Genomic DNA, 20,818 nt, shown 5'->3' with positions numbered 1-20,818 from the left:
CATGTGCGCCACACACACACACACATACAGCAGCCACTCTTATCTGTTGTTGTAAACAGTATGAGTCACTCTGAGGGAACACCTGCTGGCTTACATGATTCATCCATGGAAGAACCCGGAGATAAAGGTCATGTTCTCCACACTGAGTGGGTGGAAGGTCAAGATCTGAACTTGTGTCACTGGTGTCAAGGTGACACACCTACAAGAGGTTCAGGTTGGAACCACAGACGAACACCACTGATTATTAGGTACTGAAATTATATAAAATTAAAGTGGGTTGATGGGGCTAAGCCCGCCTACCCTGACTGAAAGCGGACCCCCGTGTATCCCACCACGTGCATGTGCGCCACACACACACACACACACACACATCAAAGTGTTTCCTGTCACATACTGAAGTTTAAAGACCCTTGACATAACTAAGCGGAGCGTGTATGTATGTACATGTGTATTGGTGACTACAGAGAGCATATGTTATGTTGTTTGTCTGTTCTGTTTCGTTATGATAAAAACTAATAAAATCTATTTTAAAAAAAATTGGTTGATTTTTTTATTTATTTTTTAATCTTTTTGGCTCATCCCCAAAAACTGTCTCACTTTCAGGTAAGTTATGGAGGCCTGACTACGTTGAGATTACCAGGTGGATCTCCTCTCCTCAGGAGGTTTTGACTGCTGGGGTGCCCCTTAGTGTTTAAAAATGTGAACAGAAGTCTCAGTGTTTCCTCAGCTATGTGATTTTCAGCTGCTACATGATCAAAGATTTTCTTCTGCTCTTCTAGTCTTAAAATCTTCCCTTTAGCTGGAGACAGGTAGTGGAGGCCAGCTGACCTGTGGAGCACTAGGGGCAAAACTGATTGGTTGGCTGGGTGAAGAGTTAAAGTCCCAGTGATTGTCACATCCCAAAGGATGCGAAATTTGTCCTCCGCATTTGACCCATCCCCCGAGGGAGCGGTGGGCAGCAGCAGTGCCGCGCCGGGGAATCATTGGGTGATCTAACTCCCCAATTCCAACCCCGAATACTGAGCGCCAAGCAGGGAGGCAATGGGTACCATTTTTACAGTCTTTGGTATGACTCGGCCGTGGATCGAACCCACAACCTACCAGTCTCAGGGCGGACACTCTACCACTAGACCGCTGGGCAGTGGAGTTGCTGCCTCAGCAGGACTGTCAGGGTGTGATGATGGTGACGTGTCAAAGAAGAGAGAATGATCGACATGAAACAACTTTAATTTCCTGTCATGAACTTAATAAAGCACAAGGGAAGATTCTCACAACACGAGGAGGCAGAAGATCACAGAGAAACAATAAAAACTTGGTTCCACGTGTTTTTCCAGAGTGATAAAAGCTAAAAAACTACAGTTTGAAATTTTCTCCAGAACACACAATCATTGGACACAAACACTACAATACATCAAGCCCCGCCCCCTCCTAATGACCCTCACACCGCTGATCACAGACGACAAGTAGCAACGACTGTACACAGACCCCCACGGCTCCGCCCACGCCATCTCGGAGAGCGCCGACCACCTGCCAGAACTCGTCCTGCCAACAAGGACCGACTTCCTGTTGACCTCCTCAGGACAAAGAAAGTTCCTGGTCCTGCTGTGGCTTGCAGGAGTCAGTTCCCTGGAGCGCCCCCCCCCCCTGCAATCTCAGTGGGGTACTTCAGAAACCACCCTCAATCCCTCTGTTGCTCAGAGTGACAGCTGCTGGAAGTGGAAATTAGTCTGGATCCAGCAGCACCTCCAGCAGGCCTCAGCGCTCTCCTGGAGAACCAGTACCTCTGTGTGTGTGTGTGTGTGTGTGTGCATATGCATGTGTGTGTGGATACATTCTAAGGTTCTTGGTTCTGGTGATGTTGGAGGGCGGATGGAACCCAACTGAGATGGCACGTCACTTGTCTGGCGCCGTCCTCCCCATAAAGCCAAGCCGAGGGATTGGTGGCTGTGAAGTCACAGGTGTGGCTGGCGGGCACCGGGCAGAGCAGGAATGTTGCTTGTATTTGACAGAAGTGGGCTGATTGGATCAGACGCTGTCTTCTGTTCTTCAGGTTGTCAGTTCAAACTTCCTTTTTGTTTGGTGACTTTTTGGTTTTTATTAAGAAATCTTAGAAAAGATTGACGGTTCCTGCTCCTCTTTACTTCCTGTTTTTAGGGTTCGGGTGTTTTGGTGGAGGTGAGACGACGGACAGGAGGAGTCTGAAGCTTTTGGTTTGAGAAGACCTCCCACTTGGCAGGAGGACTGGATGAGCTGGAGCTCTGAAGTCGGAGGGAAGGAGGTGAAGATGTGACAACCAGAAGAATCACTGATCCATCACTGATCCATCACTGATCCATTCCTTCTTCTGGCTGGAAATCTCCTGATTTGACTTCATCCTTGACCACTGGTTAAACTGACCAATCATGGCGTGTGCATCTACAGCTCACTGGGCGAGCAGGCTAATGGGGTGCAAAAGGGTCAGCTGCTCACTGACACTGGCTTTTGTCTTCTGGATCAGGAGCCATCGATTTTATTCACAATTCAATTTTTCTTTGATAACTCGGCCACATTTTCACTTCAGTGTTCCTGCCGATCCGCCTCTCACCAAGGGACAACTTCTGCCAGGAGGACAGCAGGTGGCGCCATCCCACAGAGGCTCAGCCCCGCCTCCACTAGGTGGTCTGCAGGGAGGACCAACACAGAAAACATAAAGATGAAGGTATTGTTCACAGCCAGCAGGGGGCACCTGTGGCTAGTTGTGTGATCTGATTAAAGCAGCAAAGAGTTAAGAAACTGGAGGAGAAGGACAAACAGGAGGTGAGGGAGGATAAGGAGGAGGAGGTGGAGGGAAATGGAGGAGGAGTAGGAGAATGAGAAGCAGGAGGGAGAGGAGGGGGAGCAGGAGAAACAGGAGGAGGAACAGCAGGAGGAGGAGGTGAAATAGGAGAAGCAGCAGGAGGAGGAGACTGACCTCAGTGCTCTGCCGCTGCATCTTGTTAAGGGGGCAGTTTGCCTCCTTCTCCGCTGAACCTTCACGCTCCGACTCTCGCTCCCTCTTGGCTGTGACTCCTCTGGTGTGGAGGAGGAGACCTGAGGAACACGAGGTCATGGTGGTCATGGTCACAGTGACAGTGCTGACTGAGGTGTGAAAGGTGTGTGCGTACCTGGGTGCTGAGGAACGACAAACTTGTGGTACAGTAAACTGCTGGTGATGGTCTGGCTGGAGTCTGATGGGAGATATGCAACAAGCAGCAGTCAGAAAGGCAGACAGGCAGGCAGGCAGGCAGGCAGGCAGGCAGGCAGGCAGGCAGACAACCCACCCTGCTGCTGAGGGGGCGGAGCCACTGGCAGTCTTGGCTGAGCTCCGCCGCTGCTCCGGCTCTGCTCCTTATGGTCAAAGTTGAGCAGGATGCTCCCGTTGCCTTTAGGTGTCGCCACCAAGCTCCCCGACACAGACGGCACTGGCAGACAGGCAGACAGACAGACAAGTGGTGAGACACGTGTCTTCAAAGGTCCTGCGGTCCTCCCTCTCTTGGCCACTCACAGCTGCTGTTGGTCCCCTGCTGCTGCTGCTGCTGCTGTTGTTGTTGTTGTTGTTGTTGTTGTTGTTGCTGCTGCTGCTGCTGCTGCTGCTGCTGCTGCTGCTGCTGCTCCCCAGGTGAGTAGACCATCATCCCTCCAGTCCCGCTGCCATTGGTGGACGGCACCGATGCCAGCAGGCCTGACAAACATACACATACACACGGGTTAATAAAGGAGCCTGCAGTGGCTGGCTGAGCAGTGGGCGGAGCCTCACCCAGCCCTCGGTAGCGGCTCAGCTGCTGGTAGATCTGCTTCATCCTCTCGATGTTGAGCCGGCTGGCCTCGGCGTGGTTGACCATGGGTTTGGGGTAGTGCACGCCGATGATGCACTTGGCGGCTGCCTGCACCGACTCGGGGGCGTTCCAGGGGTCGTAGATGAACTTGGCGGGGAAACCTCGGAGGACAGGTAAATATCGTCTGCAAACACAAGAGGACATTAGATTTGCCAGCAGGTGGCGCCTGTCGTGACGTCACAAGCATCCCGTTGGACTTTTAATCTTCGCAACACAATGTCGTTTGTATCCGGGCAGATTAACGCAACATGAAGTTGTGCTGTGGGACAGTACGGCGCTACAACTTCACAACAGAGTGTGAGGGACGCTGCAGTTTACCGTCACAGCGCCCCCTTCTGGACCGACACACACAACACCAACACGTCCCAGGGATGGAGGCCAGCACCGAGAGTGCCACCTACCTAGAGCACGCCGAGCTCACGCAGTCCAGCAGGGGGCAGAACAGAGTGGGAGGAGGGGCGCCGTAGTCGGAGCTCCGCCCCCTTGTCTAGAGAGGCGACTGCTGATTGGCTGACGACGCTAGGCGGTAACACGCCGTTACAAAGCAGAGTGTACTGACCCCGCCCCCCTGCAATAGAGCTCAGCGCTGCCCCCCTGTCCCCTCAGACTGTGGTGGTTGGTTTTTAAGTGGTCTGACTGACTGACCCCGCCCACAGCCACAGCGCCACACCCTTTTGCTAGGAAAACCCGCCACCTCCAGGCAACAGGGAGGAGCAGCAGAGGACTGCACCTGGAGGAGTATGTGTACGTGCGTGTGTGCGTGTGTACGTTCTCGCCAGTAGAGCACCACTGAACATTTCACAAAGTGTGTGTGTGTGGGGGGGTGCACCAGCACCGGCACCAGGTGGGCACTGGGTGGGCGTGGCCAGAGCTGGCCCAGCCCCTCTCCTCTCCACCCTCTGGGGAATGCTTCATTCACCTCTACCCAGTGGGGAACACAGGCCAGTCTCTGCAGTCTCTACCCAGAGGTCAGAATCCCTTTTAACAAAATCAGACGCTACCAAGTCACAAACTCGCCCAGATGGGGCCGCTGAGGCAGCCAGCCAAGTCCCGTCCCTGCCTGGGGGACACCATGAGAAAGAGAAGAAACGACCACCGGCTCCACCCTCCAACTACCAGTCAGGGCAACTCAGCTGCGCCTGGGTGGGGGAGGGGCCTGAGGACGGCCAATCACTCTTAAAAGCAATCGGCCACAATCTATGAGGAGAGGGACCGCAGCCAGGACACAAACACAGGGTTCATCCTGGCTGCCACAGCTGCCACACCCACATCACCGCACCTCCACCACGGCCCGCCCAGCTAGACCAGTGTGTGTGTGTGTGTGTGTGTGCGCGCGCATAGGTGCTCCAGGCAGCAGGAGGCGGGGCCTGTACCCACCTGATGAAGTCCCCGTTGGGGTCGGTACGGCGGCCGAAGCCGACGGGACAGTAGCAGTGGAAGAACTGCTGGAAGAAGGAGCTGCAGGACAACCACATCCAGCTGCCTGCGTTCACACTCCAGTCTGCATCCAGCAGCAGCTCCTCAAACACCTGCAACAGTGAGAGCTTCAGGAGGTGGAGGAGGCTGAGGAAAAGAAAGGAGCAGGAGGAGGGAGACAGGGAGGAGGAGGAGGAATAGAAAGAAGAGGAGGAGCGGAAGAAGAGGGAAAAGAAGGAGGAGACGGAGGAGGAAGAAAAAGGGCAGGTGGAGGAGGAATAGGAAGATGGGAAGGAGAAGAGGAATAGGAGGAGGAAAAGTAGAAAGGGGAGAGGAAGAGGAGGAAGGGGGAAAAGAAGGAAGGGGAAGAGGTGGAGAAGGGGGAGGAGGTGGAAGAGGACAAGGAGGAGCAGAAGGAAGAGGAGTAGGAGGAAGAGGTGGAGGAGGCGCAGCCGCAACAGCTGCTGCGCCTCCTCCTCCTCCCCCTCCTCGTCCTCCTCTTTCCGCCCTGTGGTCTCCTCACCTTCATGCCCTCCTTCCAGCCAATCCTCTTACTACTTCTCCTCCTCCTCCTCCTCCTCCTCTTCTTTTTCCTCCTCCTCCCACCCCTCCCAGTGGTCTCCTCACCTTCATGCCCTCCTCCCAGCTGATCCACAGGTCTCCTCGGGTCAGGAAGCAGGCCACGGCATGCCGGGCCAGGTGGTGGATCCAGCCCTCCTGCCTCAGCTGGCTCATGATGGCGTCGATCCAGGGGAACCCCGTCTTGGCCTCGCCCCACTTGGCCAGGGCCTCCATGTTGCGGTCCCAGGGGATCCGCACGCAAATGGGGTTCCCCTCCATCTTGTCAAAGCGGGCGTTGTTGGTGGCGGCGGCGTAGAAGAACTCCCGCCACAGCAGCTGGCCATAGAGGGAGAGGGGGGGCGAGCTGTTCTTCTTCACCTAGGGCCAGAGAGAGAACGAGAAACAGAGACGGCGGGGTGAGCGTTGGCCTGAGGGTGGCGCTGCAGCCCGGGGGTGGGGAGTGGCTGACGGACCTTGCGGTAGAGGTCGCTGAGCTTGAAGTAGAAGAGGCGGCAGGAGAGGCAGCCGAAGCGGAGGTAGGGGCTGAGGCCGGTGGGGCTGGCCAGCAGGGAGTTGGCGTTCATCCGCGGCCGCTCGAAGTTCGCCACCCACGCCTGGAGGGGGATAGGGGTGAGAGGCGAAAGGGTGAGGGGGGGAGGGTGAGGAGTTGGAACGCCACCAGACCACCACCTGCAGTACTCACCTTTCTCTCCAGGTGGCGCTCTATCCTGGTCAGCGCCTCGCTCTCTCCCCCTGGCCACACGGCGGTTGGCAGGCCCTCGATGTCAAAGCCTGGCGACAGCGAGACATCCCATAATTCACAGGTGCGCTCGGTAACCGTGACGACACAAGCAAACGCACCGGTCCTTGGACACATGGGTCCGACCTCCGACCGTCTCAGAGAAAAGAAGCCATGTTCACTTCTGACATCTCACACCGACTCCTCCATCCACATGTCCCCATCTTCCCACCTCCACCTACCTATGCCCACCGCCCTCCTCCTACGTCCACCTGTCCCCATCTTCCCACCTCCACCTACCTATGCCCACCTGTCCCCACCGCCCTCCTCCTACCTCCACCTGTCCCCATCTTCCCACCTCCACCTGTCCCCACCTCCCTCCTCCTACCTCCACCTGTCCCCACCTCCCTCCTCCACCTACCTATGCCCACCTCCCACCTTTTACCTCCACCTGTCCCCACCTCCTCCCTCCACCTGTCCGCACCTCCCTCCTCCTCCCTCAACCTCCACCTGTCTGTCCCCACCTGCCTTCTCCTAACTCCTCATCCACCCAACTACTACTACAACTACAACTACTCTTTCGCTCTCTACTTGTCGCATCTCCACCCACCTGTCTCCACCTACCTCTCTCGACCTCCCTCGGTACAACCTCCACCCACCCACTGATCCCCACCTACCCTCCTCAATCTCCCCTTCCTACCTCCACATCCACTCACCTGTCCCTGCCCTCCACCCTAGCTGGTCCTGTGTGTGTATGTGTTGTGTGCCAGGACTTGGGCTCCAGCGGTTCCTCACCCAGCTCCTCCAGGGATGGAACGCCGTACTTGTCCCCGTGGTCCTCGGAGACGGGGGTGACACAGCGTCCCATCAGACTGTCGGACAGCGCCTCCACTGGCAGCTCGGGGGGGTCCAGGCGGCTGATCAGGGTCTGGAAACGCTTGTAGGTGAGGGGGGGTTGGCCGCCATTCAGTTCGATGATTCTGAGGGGGAGGGGCAGAGGGCAGCTGACACTTCCTGTTTTACACACACCTAAAACATCACTCCACGGATTGATTTGCCAACATGCTGTGATGTCACCAATTCTCTCTCTTCAGTCTCTTCAGTTTAGGATTGTTGCCGTCAGTAAAAGGTACACTCGAAATTTTAGAAACTACCAGCAAGATGGCAAATCAACCCAGAGATTACTGACTGAAGATTAAAACCAGGAAATTACAGCCTGAACCAGGAGGTAACAGCCTGAATCAATGTGAACCAGATGACAACCTGCAAACAGTTGCTGCAATGTCCATGGATGTCCATGATTTTGAAACAGGAATTGACATCACTCAGTCAAACCATCACAAGATGACATTCGCATCCTTGAACGTTTGTGTGTGTGTGTGTGTGTGTGTGTGTGTGTGTGTGTGTGTGTGTGTGTTCTCACTTGTCCAGGTCGTAGAGGGTGTGCGAGATCTTGACGATGACCTCCACTCCAGCCTCCATGGCCAACTTCTTGATGGCGGCGTCTCTCTCCTTGCCGAAAGGCTCCGAGTCATATTCAAAGGTCAGCCGGGAGATCTTCCACTCCTGCACAGAGGAGAAGGTCTCACACTGGAGCCTCCAGCCAGGAGGAGCTCTCTACCGCCCAGGAGTAGCTCACCTTGAAAAGCCGAGGGAACACATTGGCTGGTTGGCCCCTGATGACAAAGAGGCGGGAGTTGAGTTTCCTCAGGTTGGCATCCAGGTCCTCCAAACACTGCAGGAGAAACCTGACGAGGAGAAAAAGGAGTTAGTGAGGAAGAGGAGGAGGAGGAAGGACTTAATCTGTCTCCCATCTTGAGAAGTCCAGTTTCAACTGGTTTACAATTTAAGACTGGAACCAAAATCCTCTGGAGAGCTTCCAGAGCTGCTGTGACCATTGGTCAACGGACCAATCACAGAAACCAGACATCGAACCAGGTCTCAGGTAGCGAGCATCCTGGCTACTGTTAGCATCAGGTAGCGAGCATCCTGGCTTCTGTTAGCATCAGGTAGCAAGCAGAGTGAGCAGGTCCACTCAAGAGTCAGAGTTTCTGAAGGCCCAAACACTGGAGCTCCTTCTGAGCAGTTCAGACAGCAGATGGCGCTCTAGGGGCCATCACCTTGAAAATAAGAACTGCTAAAAAAAAAAAAAAAAAAAAAAAGTATGATTGTGTGTGTGTGTGTGTGTGTTGCTGTCTGACCTCATTAGTTTGCTGTCACCTGCTGAAATGTCAAAGCCCTGTTTGCTCTCAATCCCCTGGTCTAGGGTGACACCTTGTGCATTTGCCTGTGTGTGCTGTGTGTGTACAACACAAAACAAAACAACACAACACCAGGCGCGATGACAACCCAACCAAAAGGCATGATGGGAGATAGTAGCTTTTTCTTGGCTTGTACGGCAGCAAAGAGGTTATGTCAAGAATATATAAGAGGTATGGCTGCAACTAACGATTATTTTTTGTTGTCGACTAATCTATCGATTATTTTTTCGATTGGTCACAATAATATTTATTTTTACCACCTATTTAGGACTCCTGTTTAACCTAACTTCCGTAAGTCTTCACACCTGTGTTATACTGCTGCACTCTGACAGCATACATTTTTATATATATTTTCAAAGTAAAATATCATAGGTATATTAATTCATGATTTAAAGCTTATATGGAATGTTTATCACTGTTAAATACCTTAAAGGTGACCTATTATACAAATTTTCTGGCCTTTGTATTTGATTTAAATGAAATATATTTTACTTTTTGTACTGACCGTGTTTTTGTTTTGTATTTTTGAGAGACATTTTAATAGAACTTAGAATGATTTCGTTTCATACTGTTGACTTGTATCAAAACACTGTCCTAGCAGAGAAAATATGGACACTGAAACGATCACTTGAGTCACAGAGTCGTTTATTGTTAGACAAGAATATCTGCACAACTTAAGTCCACACCAAGCACAAAGCAGGAAGAGCTCTATACAACCCATGTTAACATGCTGGCAGCGTGAAAATCGCTGTAAGGAGCGAAACTTGAGAGTCGATGCCTCTTCAGTTTCGCTGCCAGCGAACACAACATAGAAGCAGAGCACGGAGTTAGCGGTGGTGGCTAACAGTTTATCAACACGATTCAGCGGTTGTACATTGCAAGTAGTCTTAAAACTAATGTTGCTTGAGGTCACAATACACTCACAATCCTCATACATGTTTTCAAATATTGACGTGGCTGACTATTCTCTCGTCGTCCACCGGCCGAGTCGAGTCCGTCTCCCTCCCGTTGCCGAACGGGCCGGTGTTCCATCGCATCCGCATTGGGCTGAACAAACATTTGAATCCAACATTTTCTCCGTTCATTCCACTCCGACAATTGTGGTCCTTGGTGCTTCGGTAGTCGCTCGGTAGTCGCTCGGTAGTCGCTTGGCAGTTTCTCTGTATTTTTTTTTTTTAAATTTCCCTGACACCGAAAAAACATTTTCTGCGACATCACTTCCGGGGCAGAACCAGTCCGAGAGAAAGGGTGATGGCCATAGATATATATATAAAGATGCGTTAGGAAGTGACAAAGATTCTAACAAAGTCTCGTAGATTCTTTCCAACTCTAGTCGGGAGAGATGGAGGGTCCGAGTAGCCCGGGCTTCACTGCAAGCATGAATCAAATAAAATCAATCAATCAACGGTTAGGTTTAGGATCAGGACTCGGGTGGCTGTTAGGTTTAGGATTCGGGTCCGAGTCAACGGTTAGGTTTAGGATCAGAACTCGGGCGGCGGTTAGGTTTAGGATCAGAACTTGGGCGACGGTTAGGTTTAGGATAAGGACTCGGGTGACGGTTAGGGTTAGGATTGGGGTCCGAGTCACAGTTAGGATCAGTATTCAAGTTACGGTACTGGTCAAGAATTACAGTTTTGGAGGCTAAGGATGCTACATAGGGTAAAATCATTGCCTATCTCTATCAATGTTAGCCATCCTCTTTGACGTTAGCTTTGTCTTCAACATGGTTTTTCGAGACTTTCTAAGAATCTACGTCACTTCCTTACGAATCTTTGATACCATCTAGCCATGACCGAGAGTAAGCCTGAGCTTGTCCATGAAAGGAAATCTGGAATGCATTCACGTCAATGCGTTCCCAGTGTTAAAAAAAAACTCGGTGAACAGAGCGTTCAGAACCATGCCCAACAACTTGCAGGGCTCACGTCCAAACGCACGAACCTCATTATTTGACGATTTCGCATTGTTTGACACTAGGGTTAATTAAACATTGTAACAGTATTTAGAGTTCAGAAATGTGGAAAAGCATCATAGGTGCCCTTTAAATGTATTTTTTACAACTTAAATATCGAATTAATATGTCCATAATAACACAGTTGATAAGTGAAAGTTTTACAATTGAGTATGAATGCTAATATTAACAGGGGCTGTAATTCAGTAATTACTGACATAAAGTACGCATTTTCCTAACTGAACTATTGTTCAGTTAGCAAGCTTGTTCCATGACGCGTCATAGGCTGATGATTAATTAACAAATAAGCGTGTCATTTAAAAAATATCTATGAAATATCTATCCTTGACTGGGGACTGATGATACAGGAACTCTGGGGTGTCGGTGTTTAAGCTGTTCGCGTATCGCCGTCGTGCTACAATGGAATGCTAGGTGAGCTTCACAGAGTTTGCACCTAATGTGTTTCGTGCTTCATTTTCTCTGAAATATTCCTAAACTTTAGAAACTTTGGGTCAGAGTTTTAGAGCCTTTTACAAAAGAAGCTGTTCTTCTCTGTTTTTGCAGTATGTAAACAACAGGTGACAGGTACAAATGAGCACGTAGCAGCCAGAGTGTGATTTTATCATTCAGCAATTTACAAAAACATTAACACAACGTGTCGACGCTTACATGTTCGCGTCAACGAATTTATGTTGTCAACGTAATCGATTACGTCGACTAATCGTTGCAGTCCTAATAAGAGCTGGATAGCAGGTTTTCGCCAGTCGCCACTCATGGCACAGCAGCTAGAAAACTGCTAATTCAAATCTCAAGACACAATGACCTCATCTGCTTATCATGATGTGAGCAAAGAACATCTAGAACTGATCTGAGCTACACAGCAGGGTTAGTCACTTCCTGTGTGTGTGTGTGTTAAAGCCTTATATAACCACTCTGGCCTACATCGGTCACACACATACGTTCACTCTGTTCACTCTGTGTGTGTGTGTGTGTGTGTGTGTGTGTGTGTGTGTGTGTGTGTGTGTTTGAGAGAGAGAGAGAGAAAAAGAGAGAGAGAGCCAGTGAGAGAGAGAGGGAGAGAGAGCCAGTGAGCGAGAGAGAGAGACAGAAAAAGAGAGAGAGAGAGAGAGCCAGTGAGCAAGAGAGAGAGACAGAAAAAGAGAGAGAGAGAGCCAGTGAGCGAGAGAGACAGAAAAAGAGAGAGAGAGAGCCAGTGAGCGAGAGAGAGACTTGTCATAAGTGGGTCACAGTCATGTAACAGCTGAAGTTTCCTTTGGTGACACACTGACCTACATGTACACACACACACACACACACACACAGACACACAGACACACACACACACACACACACACACACACACACACACACACACACACACACACACACACACACACACACACACACACACACACACACAGTGTGTAGTCCTAACAGTTGTTGGGAGAGTTTGTTTTGTCTTGTCTTATTTTGAAAATCCACCAGAGGACAGCAACAAAGGTAGCTCTCCTTGTTGAACAACCAGATGGGGGTGCTGTGTGTTGCTCGCTATGTTGCCATGGCAACCCCATGTTGTTGTTTTTTTATGTAATGATTCTTTATGGTCAGTCTGTGATAGGACAGAACAAACAGCTGCCTGTCAGTAAGCCTTCAAAGGATTTTCCTCTGCCTCTTCAGTTAGTCTGTGAGGTCAAACACACACCTGCTCACTAGCGCCCCCCCTCACCAACGCCTGTCACAGCAGTTCCCAGAAGGACTTCATTCTCTTACCGCCACCTGTTGACCCCGACGTTGGAGGAGCCTGCGAACCAGGGGTCCAGGAAGTAGACGCAGCGCACCGTCCCCGCCCCCCGGACCGCCTCCCTCAGCGCCGGGTTGTCGTGGAGGCGGAGACCTTTCCGGAACCAGTGGATGGAGTTTGGGGCCATTTTATTCTGGAAGAAGAAAGGAGCAGATGAGCTTGGAACAGATGCTTTCACAGGAAGTGGTCTGGTGGCCAGTGTTAGCTCAACGCTGGCTTACCTCACTGTGCTAGACATGAGGTTCTGCTGAAAGGGGCCAGTTTCAGCAGAAACCCTGATATTGAACCAGAGAAACCACCAACAGCCTCAGCATCTGTAATTGGTTGACTTGTTGGCTAAGTGTTTGTGGTCTTCCAGCTTCTAGCAGATGAAACAGAAGCTGGACTAGGAGCTGCACCAGGACCAGAAGCTGGACCAGGAGCAGAAGCCAGACCAGGAGCAGGAGCAGGAGTAGGAACTGGACCAGGAGTAGAAGCTGGACCTGGAGCAGAAGTGGGACCAGGAGTAGAGGCTGGACCAGAAGTTCTTGAGGTCCTACGTCAACCACACAATTGACTCCTTGTTAAACGCCAGAAAACAGCGCCATAATCTGATGTGTGGGCTACATATCAGCCATGGGGCTGTCCTGCCTAACAGACTACCCCCTTGTGGTACACCTGGACCATGCCCACAGTGTCATTGACAGGTTGATCAGACTGTGGAAGGTTTCCTGTCACTTTCTCAGATCCAGTAGGAACCAAAACTTGGAAGACAGGACAATAAAGCTAAAAAAAAAAAAATGACCAACACGTGGAACCAGGAAGTCAACACTGAAAACTGGACCGACAGATTTAGAACACTGCAAGCCGCTAACAGCTTGAGTGCCACCTTGTGGTGGATAGCGGGACAATGCTAAACACCAAACATGACGTTGAGAGGAACTTCTCTCTCTGCAGGAATCTTCCTGGACACAACCATCACAGGAACCTTCTGAACACAGCTCCTGGTATCCACAGGAGTTCTTCCCTCTGGGACTGGTATCTCGACCAGGAAAAGATCTGATCACCAGTATTGTAGACTTTTGAGAAAATCTCTCGGGTGACTGTACTGAAACACCCACAGCCATTAACAGTGAAGAAAATTGTTTCAGAACCCCAGAGAATCTTCAGCACCATCTGAGATCCAGTCAGCTGGAGGATTTACAGCCGAGAGGTGATCAGACACAAGTTTAGTCTGCAGTCTGTCGGCGATGCTCCAAAACACGGAAATTAGGTCACGGGCTTTACCCCCCTCTCTTGGGAACCCGATGTTCCTGATGTTCGTAAGGTTTCTCAATTCTATCCCACCACTGGCTCCATCTCACCTAGATACGCCGTGACAGAGACCCTGCGGTCGGGTGTCCCCCTCACAGGGCGCCCTAACACAAATGGGGTCACCGGAGCAGCTTATGTAAGCAGCGGCGCTGTTCGGAGCGGAGCCGCAAAAGGCGCTATCAGGGCGGCCTTACCTCGCTCCGGTTCCCCGGGGGTCGACTCTATGTCAGGCCCGGGGACAGAAGCATGTCTCTCCGCCGTGGGTCCCCGGGGCTTCGCTGTCGGCACGGCTCGGCTCGGCTCGGCTTGGGTCAGTCTACCTACAACAAACACTGCGCTACTTTGTTTCATAAGAGTTTGCATTAGTGCGCATGCGCCTGCCGCGAGTTGAGGCTGCTGGCGCATTCGCGCCCCGCGATGGGAATCGGAAACCGGGGAACTTTGAGTGCAGAGCGGCTCTTCGTCAGCCGGCGGACGTCAAACTGACGGAAGTCAAAACCCTGCCCCGCCAGAGTCTCAGTACTGAATGTCATTAGTGGGACGTCACACTTGCCGTTTGTGAAAACCCACTTAAATTAGCCATGGCGTCACACCGTTACGTTGACCGTTGTTATTCATTAGAAGAAGAAATAAATTCAGCCGCAGCGAACCGTTGGGCCACTGTCTGTCCTGATGAGTTTTGTGTCTGGGGCTGCTGATGTCAGAATTACCCGAAAGTATCGGTCATGTGTCAGTGATTTCCCACTGCACCCGAATGCAGCGCCGCTTGCTGTCAAACGTGAACGGTGACGTATGGAGAAAGAGGCCCTCTCATTGGCGGCTCGGGCCCACTGCTTCGAGTCGGGTCACGTTTACTGGGCATGGAAACGCGGAAGTGTGTCCAATGGGTAGCCATGACCCGGATGGCTGACCCACCTCCAGACAAACGTCCCAAATAAAGATGAGAAATCAAATAGAGCTTTTTTTGTCCTCGGGCAACCTGCTGGTTGAGGAGCACAAATGCTCTCAGAAACACCATAATATTGATTTTCCTCTAAACGACAAGTTAATATTTGTTGTCACAGCCATTTAATGAGGCTGCTATTGTGTACAACTGACTGTGCTAGTTTCCTAGTTCTCTGAAACCCTCTTCTTGGTCAGAGTTTTGCGTGTCCAGTCTGAGATTCCTCAGCAGGTCCAGTCTTCCGCTGGTCAGAAAAAGCTCTACGTCCTCCAGCTGTCCATCTCTGATGTCAACGCGGACCTGCTGAGGAATCGACTGAGGGCCTGCCAAGTGGGAGGAGTCGTTTTCAAGTAATTATTCTTCAAAGTCACTGAAATGCAGTGCAATCTTTTGTCCATAATGTTCATAAATACTAGACTGACTGAAATTTACAGTTCATCGAGCCCCTCCTCGCTGCCCCGATGGTTAATGTTGCTATGCCAAACACGCTCACTTCTGCTTCATTCAGATGGCCATGTCGACCTGGATTTTTGGTGAAAGATACTCCAAAGGAAATATCCAATCCAAATAGTGAAATATCAGAAATTAGACAGAAAAGACTGATACATGCCAGTTTGAACAAAGAGGACATCCAAATCCAAGGACCATGTTTGCTGCTAATCTTCCCACATTATTCTTTCAAATGTGTCACATAAATTTGTTTATACCAACTTCCTAAATTTGATTATAGCGTATACAAAGAAGAAATAAGATGTAATAATTTGATCAGTTGATGTCACTATGTTTGTTTTTTATTGCAACTTTTCCAAATGTTTCATATCTACTTTTAAATCCACCAAATGTTTTAATGTTTGACACCTGGTGTCACTAAAGTGGTTCAGCTTTGATGTTTGTGGAACTTGTCCATCAGTCCAGCTCCAGATAAGATTTTTTTCTGTGTATAACCTCCTCCTCAGACAAGAAGGTCTCAAGGTCTCGGCCGGGTTTTTCCTCAGTAACATCAGCAGGGGGCGTGTCCTTGACTTGCACAGGAATCTGGAGGAATCAGTGTTCCTCATTTCAGTGTGAATGCACTCAGTTTTCACTCAGCTCCTTGGAAAGTCCCTCAGAACATCTCACAATGGATCAGGCTACCCCTCGAATCAAAATTAGCCATAAGTTGTGTTCAAAAAATTATGTTCTACAATTTTAATTTATCTTTGACAGGCTCAAATAATTTCTAAGACAGTCATTCATTTGTGGGTTAAGCGTAATATTTCAGGAATTAAAATGATGCTAATGGTACAATCTGAACCTGCCCATCCAGCAGAATGGTCGGTGGTGGAGGTCGGGCTTATTGGGAGCTCAGCAGCCCTGAAGCTCTGATCTAGCTGCAGACTGCATCCAACCACCCCCTGATCTTCTATTAATTCCGACTTTTATTTATTTTAAACAACCTTCTGGGCTTTTATAGGTGCTGCTTTTTTGTACTCTGATCTCAGTTCCAGGATAAAAAGAGCACAAGGAGCAACTTTAATGAAATGGAGGAATCTTGTATTTTTGGTTCCAGATTAGAGAAGATAAAAGTCTGAAGAACTGAAGCCACTCCCATCTCCTCAGCGGCCAATCTGGTCTGACTTCATCCAAGAAACAAACATCTTCCTTCAACCACATGATGGCGCAGGTGCTCCACCTCTTCCTCCTGCTCCTTTCTCAGGTCCTCCTGACCACCGTGCATCCAGATGACGAGGACAAGCTTCTGGTGGAGGTCATCGTAGACAGCTCCCTCTGCAGTGTCACCTGTGGGCTGGGAGTGAAAAATGAAACCCTGTGTGTGATGACGAACGGCAGCACTGCGGAAGGTGAGAGAGACAGTCGGAGGAAGTGCTCACCTAGCAGTAGTCAATGAAATTTGAAAAAAACTATAAATTGATTGCTGTGATTATGACTACGACTACTAGTGGTCAGAATTGGTAGGACAGATTACTGCACTTTACTGCTAGTCAGTTATATCGAGCAGAATTAATATCTGTGAAATACATGTGCGATATTTTGAATCAATATGAATCTAAGTAAATACATCTAAATAAATGCAGACTCCTCCCACTCATGTGAAACTAAAGTGTTCCACAGGCTCACGAATAGAATATAATCCTTTCAAATTTTGTTCCTTATGTCATGTATTGGGGTGTAATATATATTAATTTGACCATAATCTCTCATTATTTTTTTGTTTTGGTATTGGGACCCCAGTGCACTCCAGCCACCCTGAAGTCCAGGAGGACCAGTTTGGTCTCGGCTCACAGGTAGTGATGTCACCGACATGAGCCCTGATGGTGCCAGTCCACAGTGACTATTGGTGACTATTGTGTTTGCGCGCGTGTGTGTGTGTGAGGTGTCGGACCAGTGTCGGGTCAGGACCGTGCGCTGTAAAGAGTCCTGGCGTTGCGGCCTGCGGACAACCACGGTCAGCGAGGGCCAGCGGGTGGAACTGGACTGCCTGGGCCCGGTGATGAAGGTCATGGGGAGGTTCTCCTGGAGGTTGGACACAACATCACCGTGTGTGTGTGTGTGTGTGTGTGTGTGAGTGGAGGGGGGGGGGGTCCACAGTGTTGGAGGGCTGACCTCCTGGTTCCTCTGTCCCAGGGTGTCGTGGCGACGGGCTCCAGGGGTAATCAGCTTCGATGACTCTCTGTTCAGACGATGGAGAGCCCCCCTGCTGGACCGGCTGGTCCTGGACCCGGTCCGTGAGGAAGACTCAGGTGATCACCGCCGCTTAATGTCTGTAATAGCTGCAGGTTCATGTTATTTGTGCGCATTAAACAGAAAATATTGCTGACGTTGTGCTGGGAGACTGGTCAGTGGATCAGAACCAGCAGCTGGACTCAGTGTGTCCTCTTCCTGTCACCTGTGGCCCTCAGGAACTTACCGCTGCGACGTGCAGGATATCTCCTTCCGGCGCGTCAAACGGGAATACTGGGGGATCCGAGTTTTACCCGCTGGCCTTTTCAACCTGTACTACCTTCCAAATGAGAGTTCTCTGGACCACTGGAACTCTACTGGAAGCCAGCAGGGGGTGCTGGTGGACTCACGCTCCACTCTTCTGATGACGGTAGGGGTGACATGGTGCTGATGGACTGACTTTTATCCATTAGTCCTGCTCCTCAGCTGAAGGTCTGTGTGAACGTGCAGGTCTTTACTGGGCTGAGTTTGGCCGGGCTTGGAGCCGGACTGGTGCTGCTGCGTCTCTGCAGGAGATCCCAGACCAGAACTCCTGGCTCCTGAGACATCTGTGTGATGTTCAGCGTCAGCGTCCTTGAGTAAAGCGCTTCTGTTTCCACACAGGAAGTTCAGGAATATTGTTTATTTTCCTCTGAGGTGATGGGCAGCGGGTCCAGACATGGACAAGTGCCACCATGTGGTCACTGTTCCCAGTCTTCACTGATGGAGCTGGTTGGCTGCCGGTTCCATCTCAGGTTATTGAAAAAAATCTGACCAGCTAATTTAAAAAAACATCCGAGAGGAAACTGAAAATAAAAAGCAAATGAGACACAGTCAAGTTGTTTCTCGTTGTTCCCTGTCTTCTGTTATTCATCCATTATCCATCCTCTATCCTCCATCATCATCCATCCATTATTCTTCCAACATCCATCCATCCATCCATCCATCCATCCATTCCAGCAGTCAACAGGTTGTGTGTGAAGGCGATCAGCTGATCGATGAATAGATGGACAGATGATGAACATGCTAATGTTGCTAAAGGTTTCTTAGCTCACACACTGACTGACGCTGCTGGTGTCGGTCTGACTCAAAGCCTTCACTCTTCTTTTCTCCATCGGGGCTCGGGTTCTGCCTGCAGGTGGCAGTGTGGCTCCAGCTGCAACCCAGCAGCCTTATTGTCACCTAAAAAAAAGCATATTTTTACTTTTCCTCTGAACCAACTGGAGACTGCTGTGAACTTCCTGTCCGGCATCAGCTGATAGATGTCGTCAAGTGAAGAACATTTTGTCTCTGCCAAGAATATTTTGTCTCTGTTTGTCTTCAGAACCAGAACAAAGCTGCTGGACTTGAGCTTCCTCCTGCTGTGCTGTGGTCAAAAGGAGGGAGCAAGTGTGTGGGTGTTCGTACACGTGAATGTTGTGTGTTTGTGTGAGCGTTTGTGGCGTCTGTGTTGGGTTTGTTGTTGCTGTTACTGGGGCTCATCTCCATAATTATCATCAGTCATCACTGCAGCGTTTGATGAGGTGTTGAAGAGCAGCTGTAGATGGGTCACACGCACACACGCGCACTCACCCATTACTATTTATTAATATTTATGTGTCCTCCTTTTACTTGTTTCTTGTCTTTTTGATGTTTTTCCATTCCATTTCCATGACATCACTTCCTGCAGAGAACTGTGGAGAAACTCGAGCAGAGAGTTTCATAACTTTGTGACGATCATGTCCTGCAGTAAACAGGCGTGCTGTCTCTACCTCCGATGTGTCTCTGCAGGTCAGCTCCGCAGGAAGCTGGAGGCCAGAAGGTGCCAACAGTTAGTGGCCTCCAGTCAGTTGACGTTGTCCAGACTTCCTGTTTCAGAAATGATCGTCAACAAACAGCTGCGTTTTTTTTTTTTTTTTTTCCTTCACAACTGGCCTCAGAAGCCTTGACTGCTGCTAAAACATGTAGAAAGACTGATGACGGCAGTGTTTGGACCTCTTCACAATATTGACAACTACAGAAAGTCGGATGCAACATGTCACAGCGTGACCTCCTGACCTCCACTCATCTTCACCTCCTCCTTCCAGTCCTGAGCAAAACTGGCTGTTGAGCTGCAGATATTTTGGACAAAACTTATTTTAGGAAAGAATGTGACACACTGACATTTTAAAGTTTGTGTAGCGATGACCGACCAACTGTTAGGCCCGACCAACTGTCAGGCTTGTGGCTCCTCCCGCCACCTAGTCCCTCTCTGTAGCCCTCTCCCCTTGTTTCTGATTACAGAACCAGCACCAGGTGCAGGAGCAGGTGGAACCAGCTGTAGCTCATCAGCCATCAACTCACCTGCTGCTTAGGGGAGCTGAGAGATTGTGTGAGCATCAGAACGTAGCAAGCTTTGTGGAAACAGCAGTCCGTGCTACTCCAGGCGCTAGCTGCATTTCCTTTACCCCTGGAATTGCGCAAAACCTAAATATTGCAATAAAAAACTGGTAATGGAAACGTCTAAACTTAAAAAAATAATAATTTCACTCATTAGGTGGTTTGTCAAACATATCTATATAGAGGTATATCGCAAAAGTGTCATGGAAACACTATTTTCGCATTTACACGTCACCCAACATGACGTACGTCACGTGACCAGTTCACTTCAAGTGAAAATGGCGCGTTATGTTTGGACGGTGGAGAAGACGGATATTCTTTACAAATATCAACCATTCTTGACAGCAAACAAACAAAAGCAAATGTAAATCCCAAGATTTTACGAGAATAACGGCTTATACACTTCGCACCATTCAATGGAAACACCTGCGAATTGCAATTGTACTTTGTTGAGATTTTAGAAATGTCGCCTTTATTTTGTGAAAAACTAATGGAAACGCATCTGCTGCCTTGCCTGCCTCTACCTGCCTGCCAGCTCAACCTAACTGCCCTGCCAGATTGCACAGCTTCATATGCCTCAGAATAAACAAAAACAACAACACTTAATTAAATCCCATTGTTGATCTCGGTTGCTGCTTCTCGGTTCCTGACCCACCGGGTGCTCAACACCAACACCTGATCAAATCTTTGTGTGAACAGTGATGATGGAAAACCTTTATGCCCCGTTGTTTGCTCCTTGTCCACCACGTCGGGTGGTTGCATGAGCTCCACAGGGATGTGTTGCTGATGCTGGGACGAGGCTGACGAGGTTAGCTCCCCAATACCTTCTTCTTTTCCCACTTTCTTTGTGACGACGTTTCTGACTTCTAACGTCCTACCCCCGCTATGTCAACGGAACCTTTAGTGCTGTGTGCTGTGTGCTCTTGGATTAGCTGTGCCTCATC

General features: G+C 50.0%; 2 protein-coding genes across 3 annotated transcripts; one reads left to right on the top strand and one right to left on the bottom strand.

Annotated features, from left to right (window-relative positions):
- Nucleotides 1-1,209: 1,209 nt before the first annotated feature.
- On the bottom strand, nucleotides 1,210-14,247 carry LOC142888536 (cryptochrome-1-like). 2 transcript variants are annotated; one of them, XM_076026930.1, is made up of 15 exons: nucleotides 14,068-14,247; nucleotides 12,550-12,713; nucleotides 8,210-8,318; nucleotides 7,994-8,136; nucleotides 7,366-7,550; nucleotides 6,535-6,623; nucleotides 6,305-6,445; nucleotides 5,898-6,209; nucleotides 5,232-5,383; nucleotides 3,776-3,978; nucleotides 3,524-3,700; nucleotides 3,299-3,440; nucleotides 3,144-3,217; nucleotides 2,951-3,069; nucleotides 1,210-2,660 (listed from the first exon to the last, which is right to left on the bottom strand). In XM_076026930.1, exons 2-15 carry the CDS (start codon nucleotides 12,705-12,707, stop codon nucleotides 2,652-2,654), a joined length of 2,013 nt encoding a protein of 670 aa, XP_075883045.1. In that variant the 5' UTR covers nucleotides 12,708-12,713; nucleotides 14,068-14,247; the 3' UTR covers nucleotides 1,210-2,651. The 2 variants fall into 2 exon arrangements, with proteins under 2 accessions (XP_075883045.1, XP_075883046.1); XM_076026931.1 differs by lacking the exon at nucleotides 12,550-12,713.
- A 418-nt stretch (nucleotides 14,248-14,665) lies between these two features.
- Nucleotides 14,666-18,088, top strand: tmem81 (transmembrane protein 81). The gene is made up of 8 exons (XM_076026065.1): nucleotides 14,666-14,760; nucleotides 15,014-15,146; nucleotides 16,513-16,657; nucleotides 17,034-17,101; nucleotides 17,191-17,336; nucleotides 17,442-17,557; nucleotides 17,717-17,907; nucleotides 17,988-18,088. The coding sequence occupies exons 1-8, from the start codon at nucleotides 14,666-14,668 to the stop codon at nucleotides 18,078-18,080; spliced, it is 987 nt and encodes a 328-aa protein (XP_075882180.1). The 3' UTR covers nucleotides 18,081-18,088.
- Nucleotides 18,089-20,818: the final 2,730 nt, after the last annotated feature.

Source organism: Nelusetta ayraudi, unplaced genomic scaffold (assembly GCF_046127955.1).
Source record: "Nelusetta ayraudi isolate G7.1 ecotype Tasmania unplaced genomic scaffold, CSIRO-AGI_Nayr_v1 ptg000019l, whole genome shotgun sequence".
Classification (NCBI taxonomy): domain Eukaryota; kingdom Metazoa; phylum Chordata; class Actinopteri; order Tetraodontiformes; family Monacanthidae; genus Nelusetta; species Nelusetta ayraudi.
The sequence above is the reverse complement of the archived record's forward strand: the minus strand, read 5'-3'. Positions and strand labels throughout refer to the sequence as shown.

What these genes read in the sequence shown, in the direction of transcription:
- LOC142888536 (XM_076026930.1), bottom strand. Translation starts at nt 12,707, where the DNA reads ATGGCCCCAAACTCCATCCACTGGTTCCGGAAAGGTCTCCGCCTCCAC. An exon ending in AGCGCCACCTGGAGAGAAAG is followed by an intron (nt 6,446 to 6,534) that starts GTGAGTACTGCA and finishes ATCCCCCTCCAG; the next exon opens with GCGTGGGTGGCGAACTTCGA. An exon ending in TCAGCGACCTCTACCGCAAG is followed by an intron (nt 6,210 to 6,304) that starts GTCCGTCAGCCA and finishes CTCTGGCCCTAG; the next exon opens with GTGAAGAAGAACAGCTCGCC.
- tmem81 (XM_076026065.1), top strand. Translation starts at nt 14,666, where the DNA reads ATGGAGAAAGAGGCCCTCTCATTGGCGGCTCGGGCCCACTGCTTCGAG. An exon ending in ATGGGGAGGTTCTCCTGGAG is followed by an intron (nt 17,337 to 17,441) that starts GTTGGACACAAC and finishes CCTCTGTCCCAG; the next exon opens with GGTGTCGTGGCGACGGGCTC. An exon ending in GCTCCACTCTTCTGATGACG is followed by an intron (nt 17,908 to 17,987) that starts GTAGGGGTGACA and finishes GTGAACGTGCAG; the next exon opens with GTCTTTACTGGGCTGAGTTT.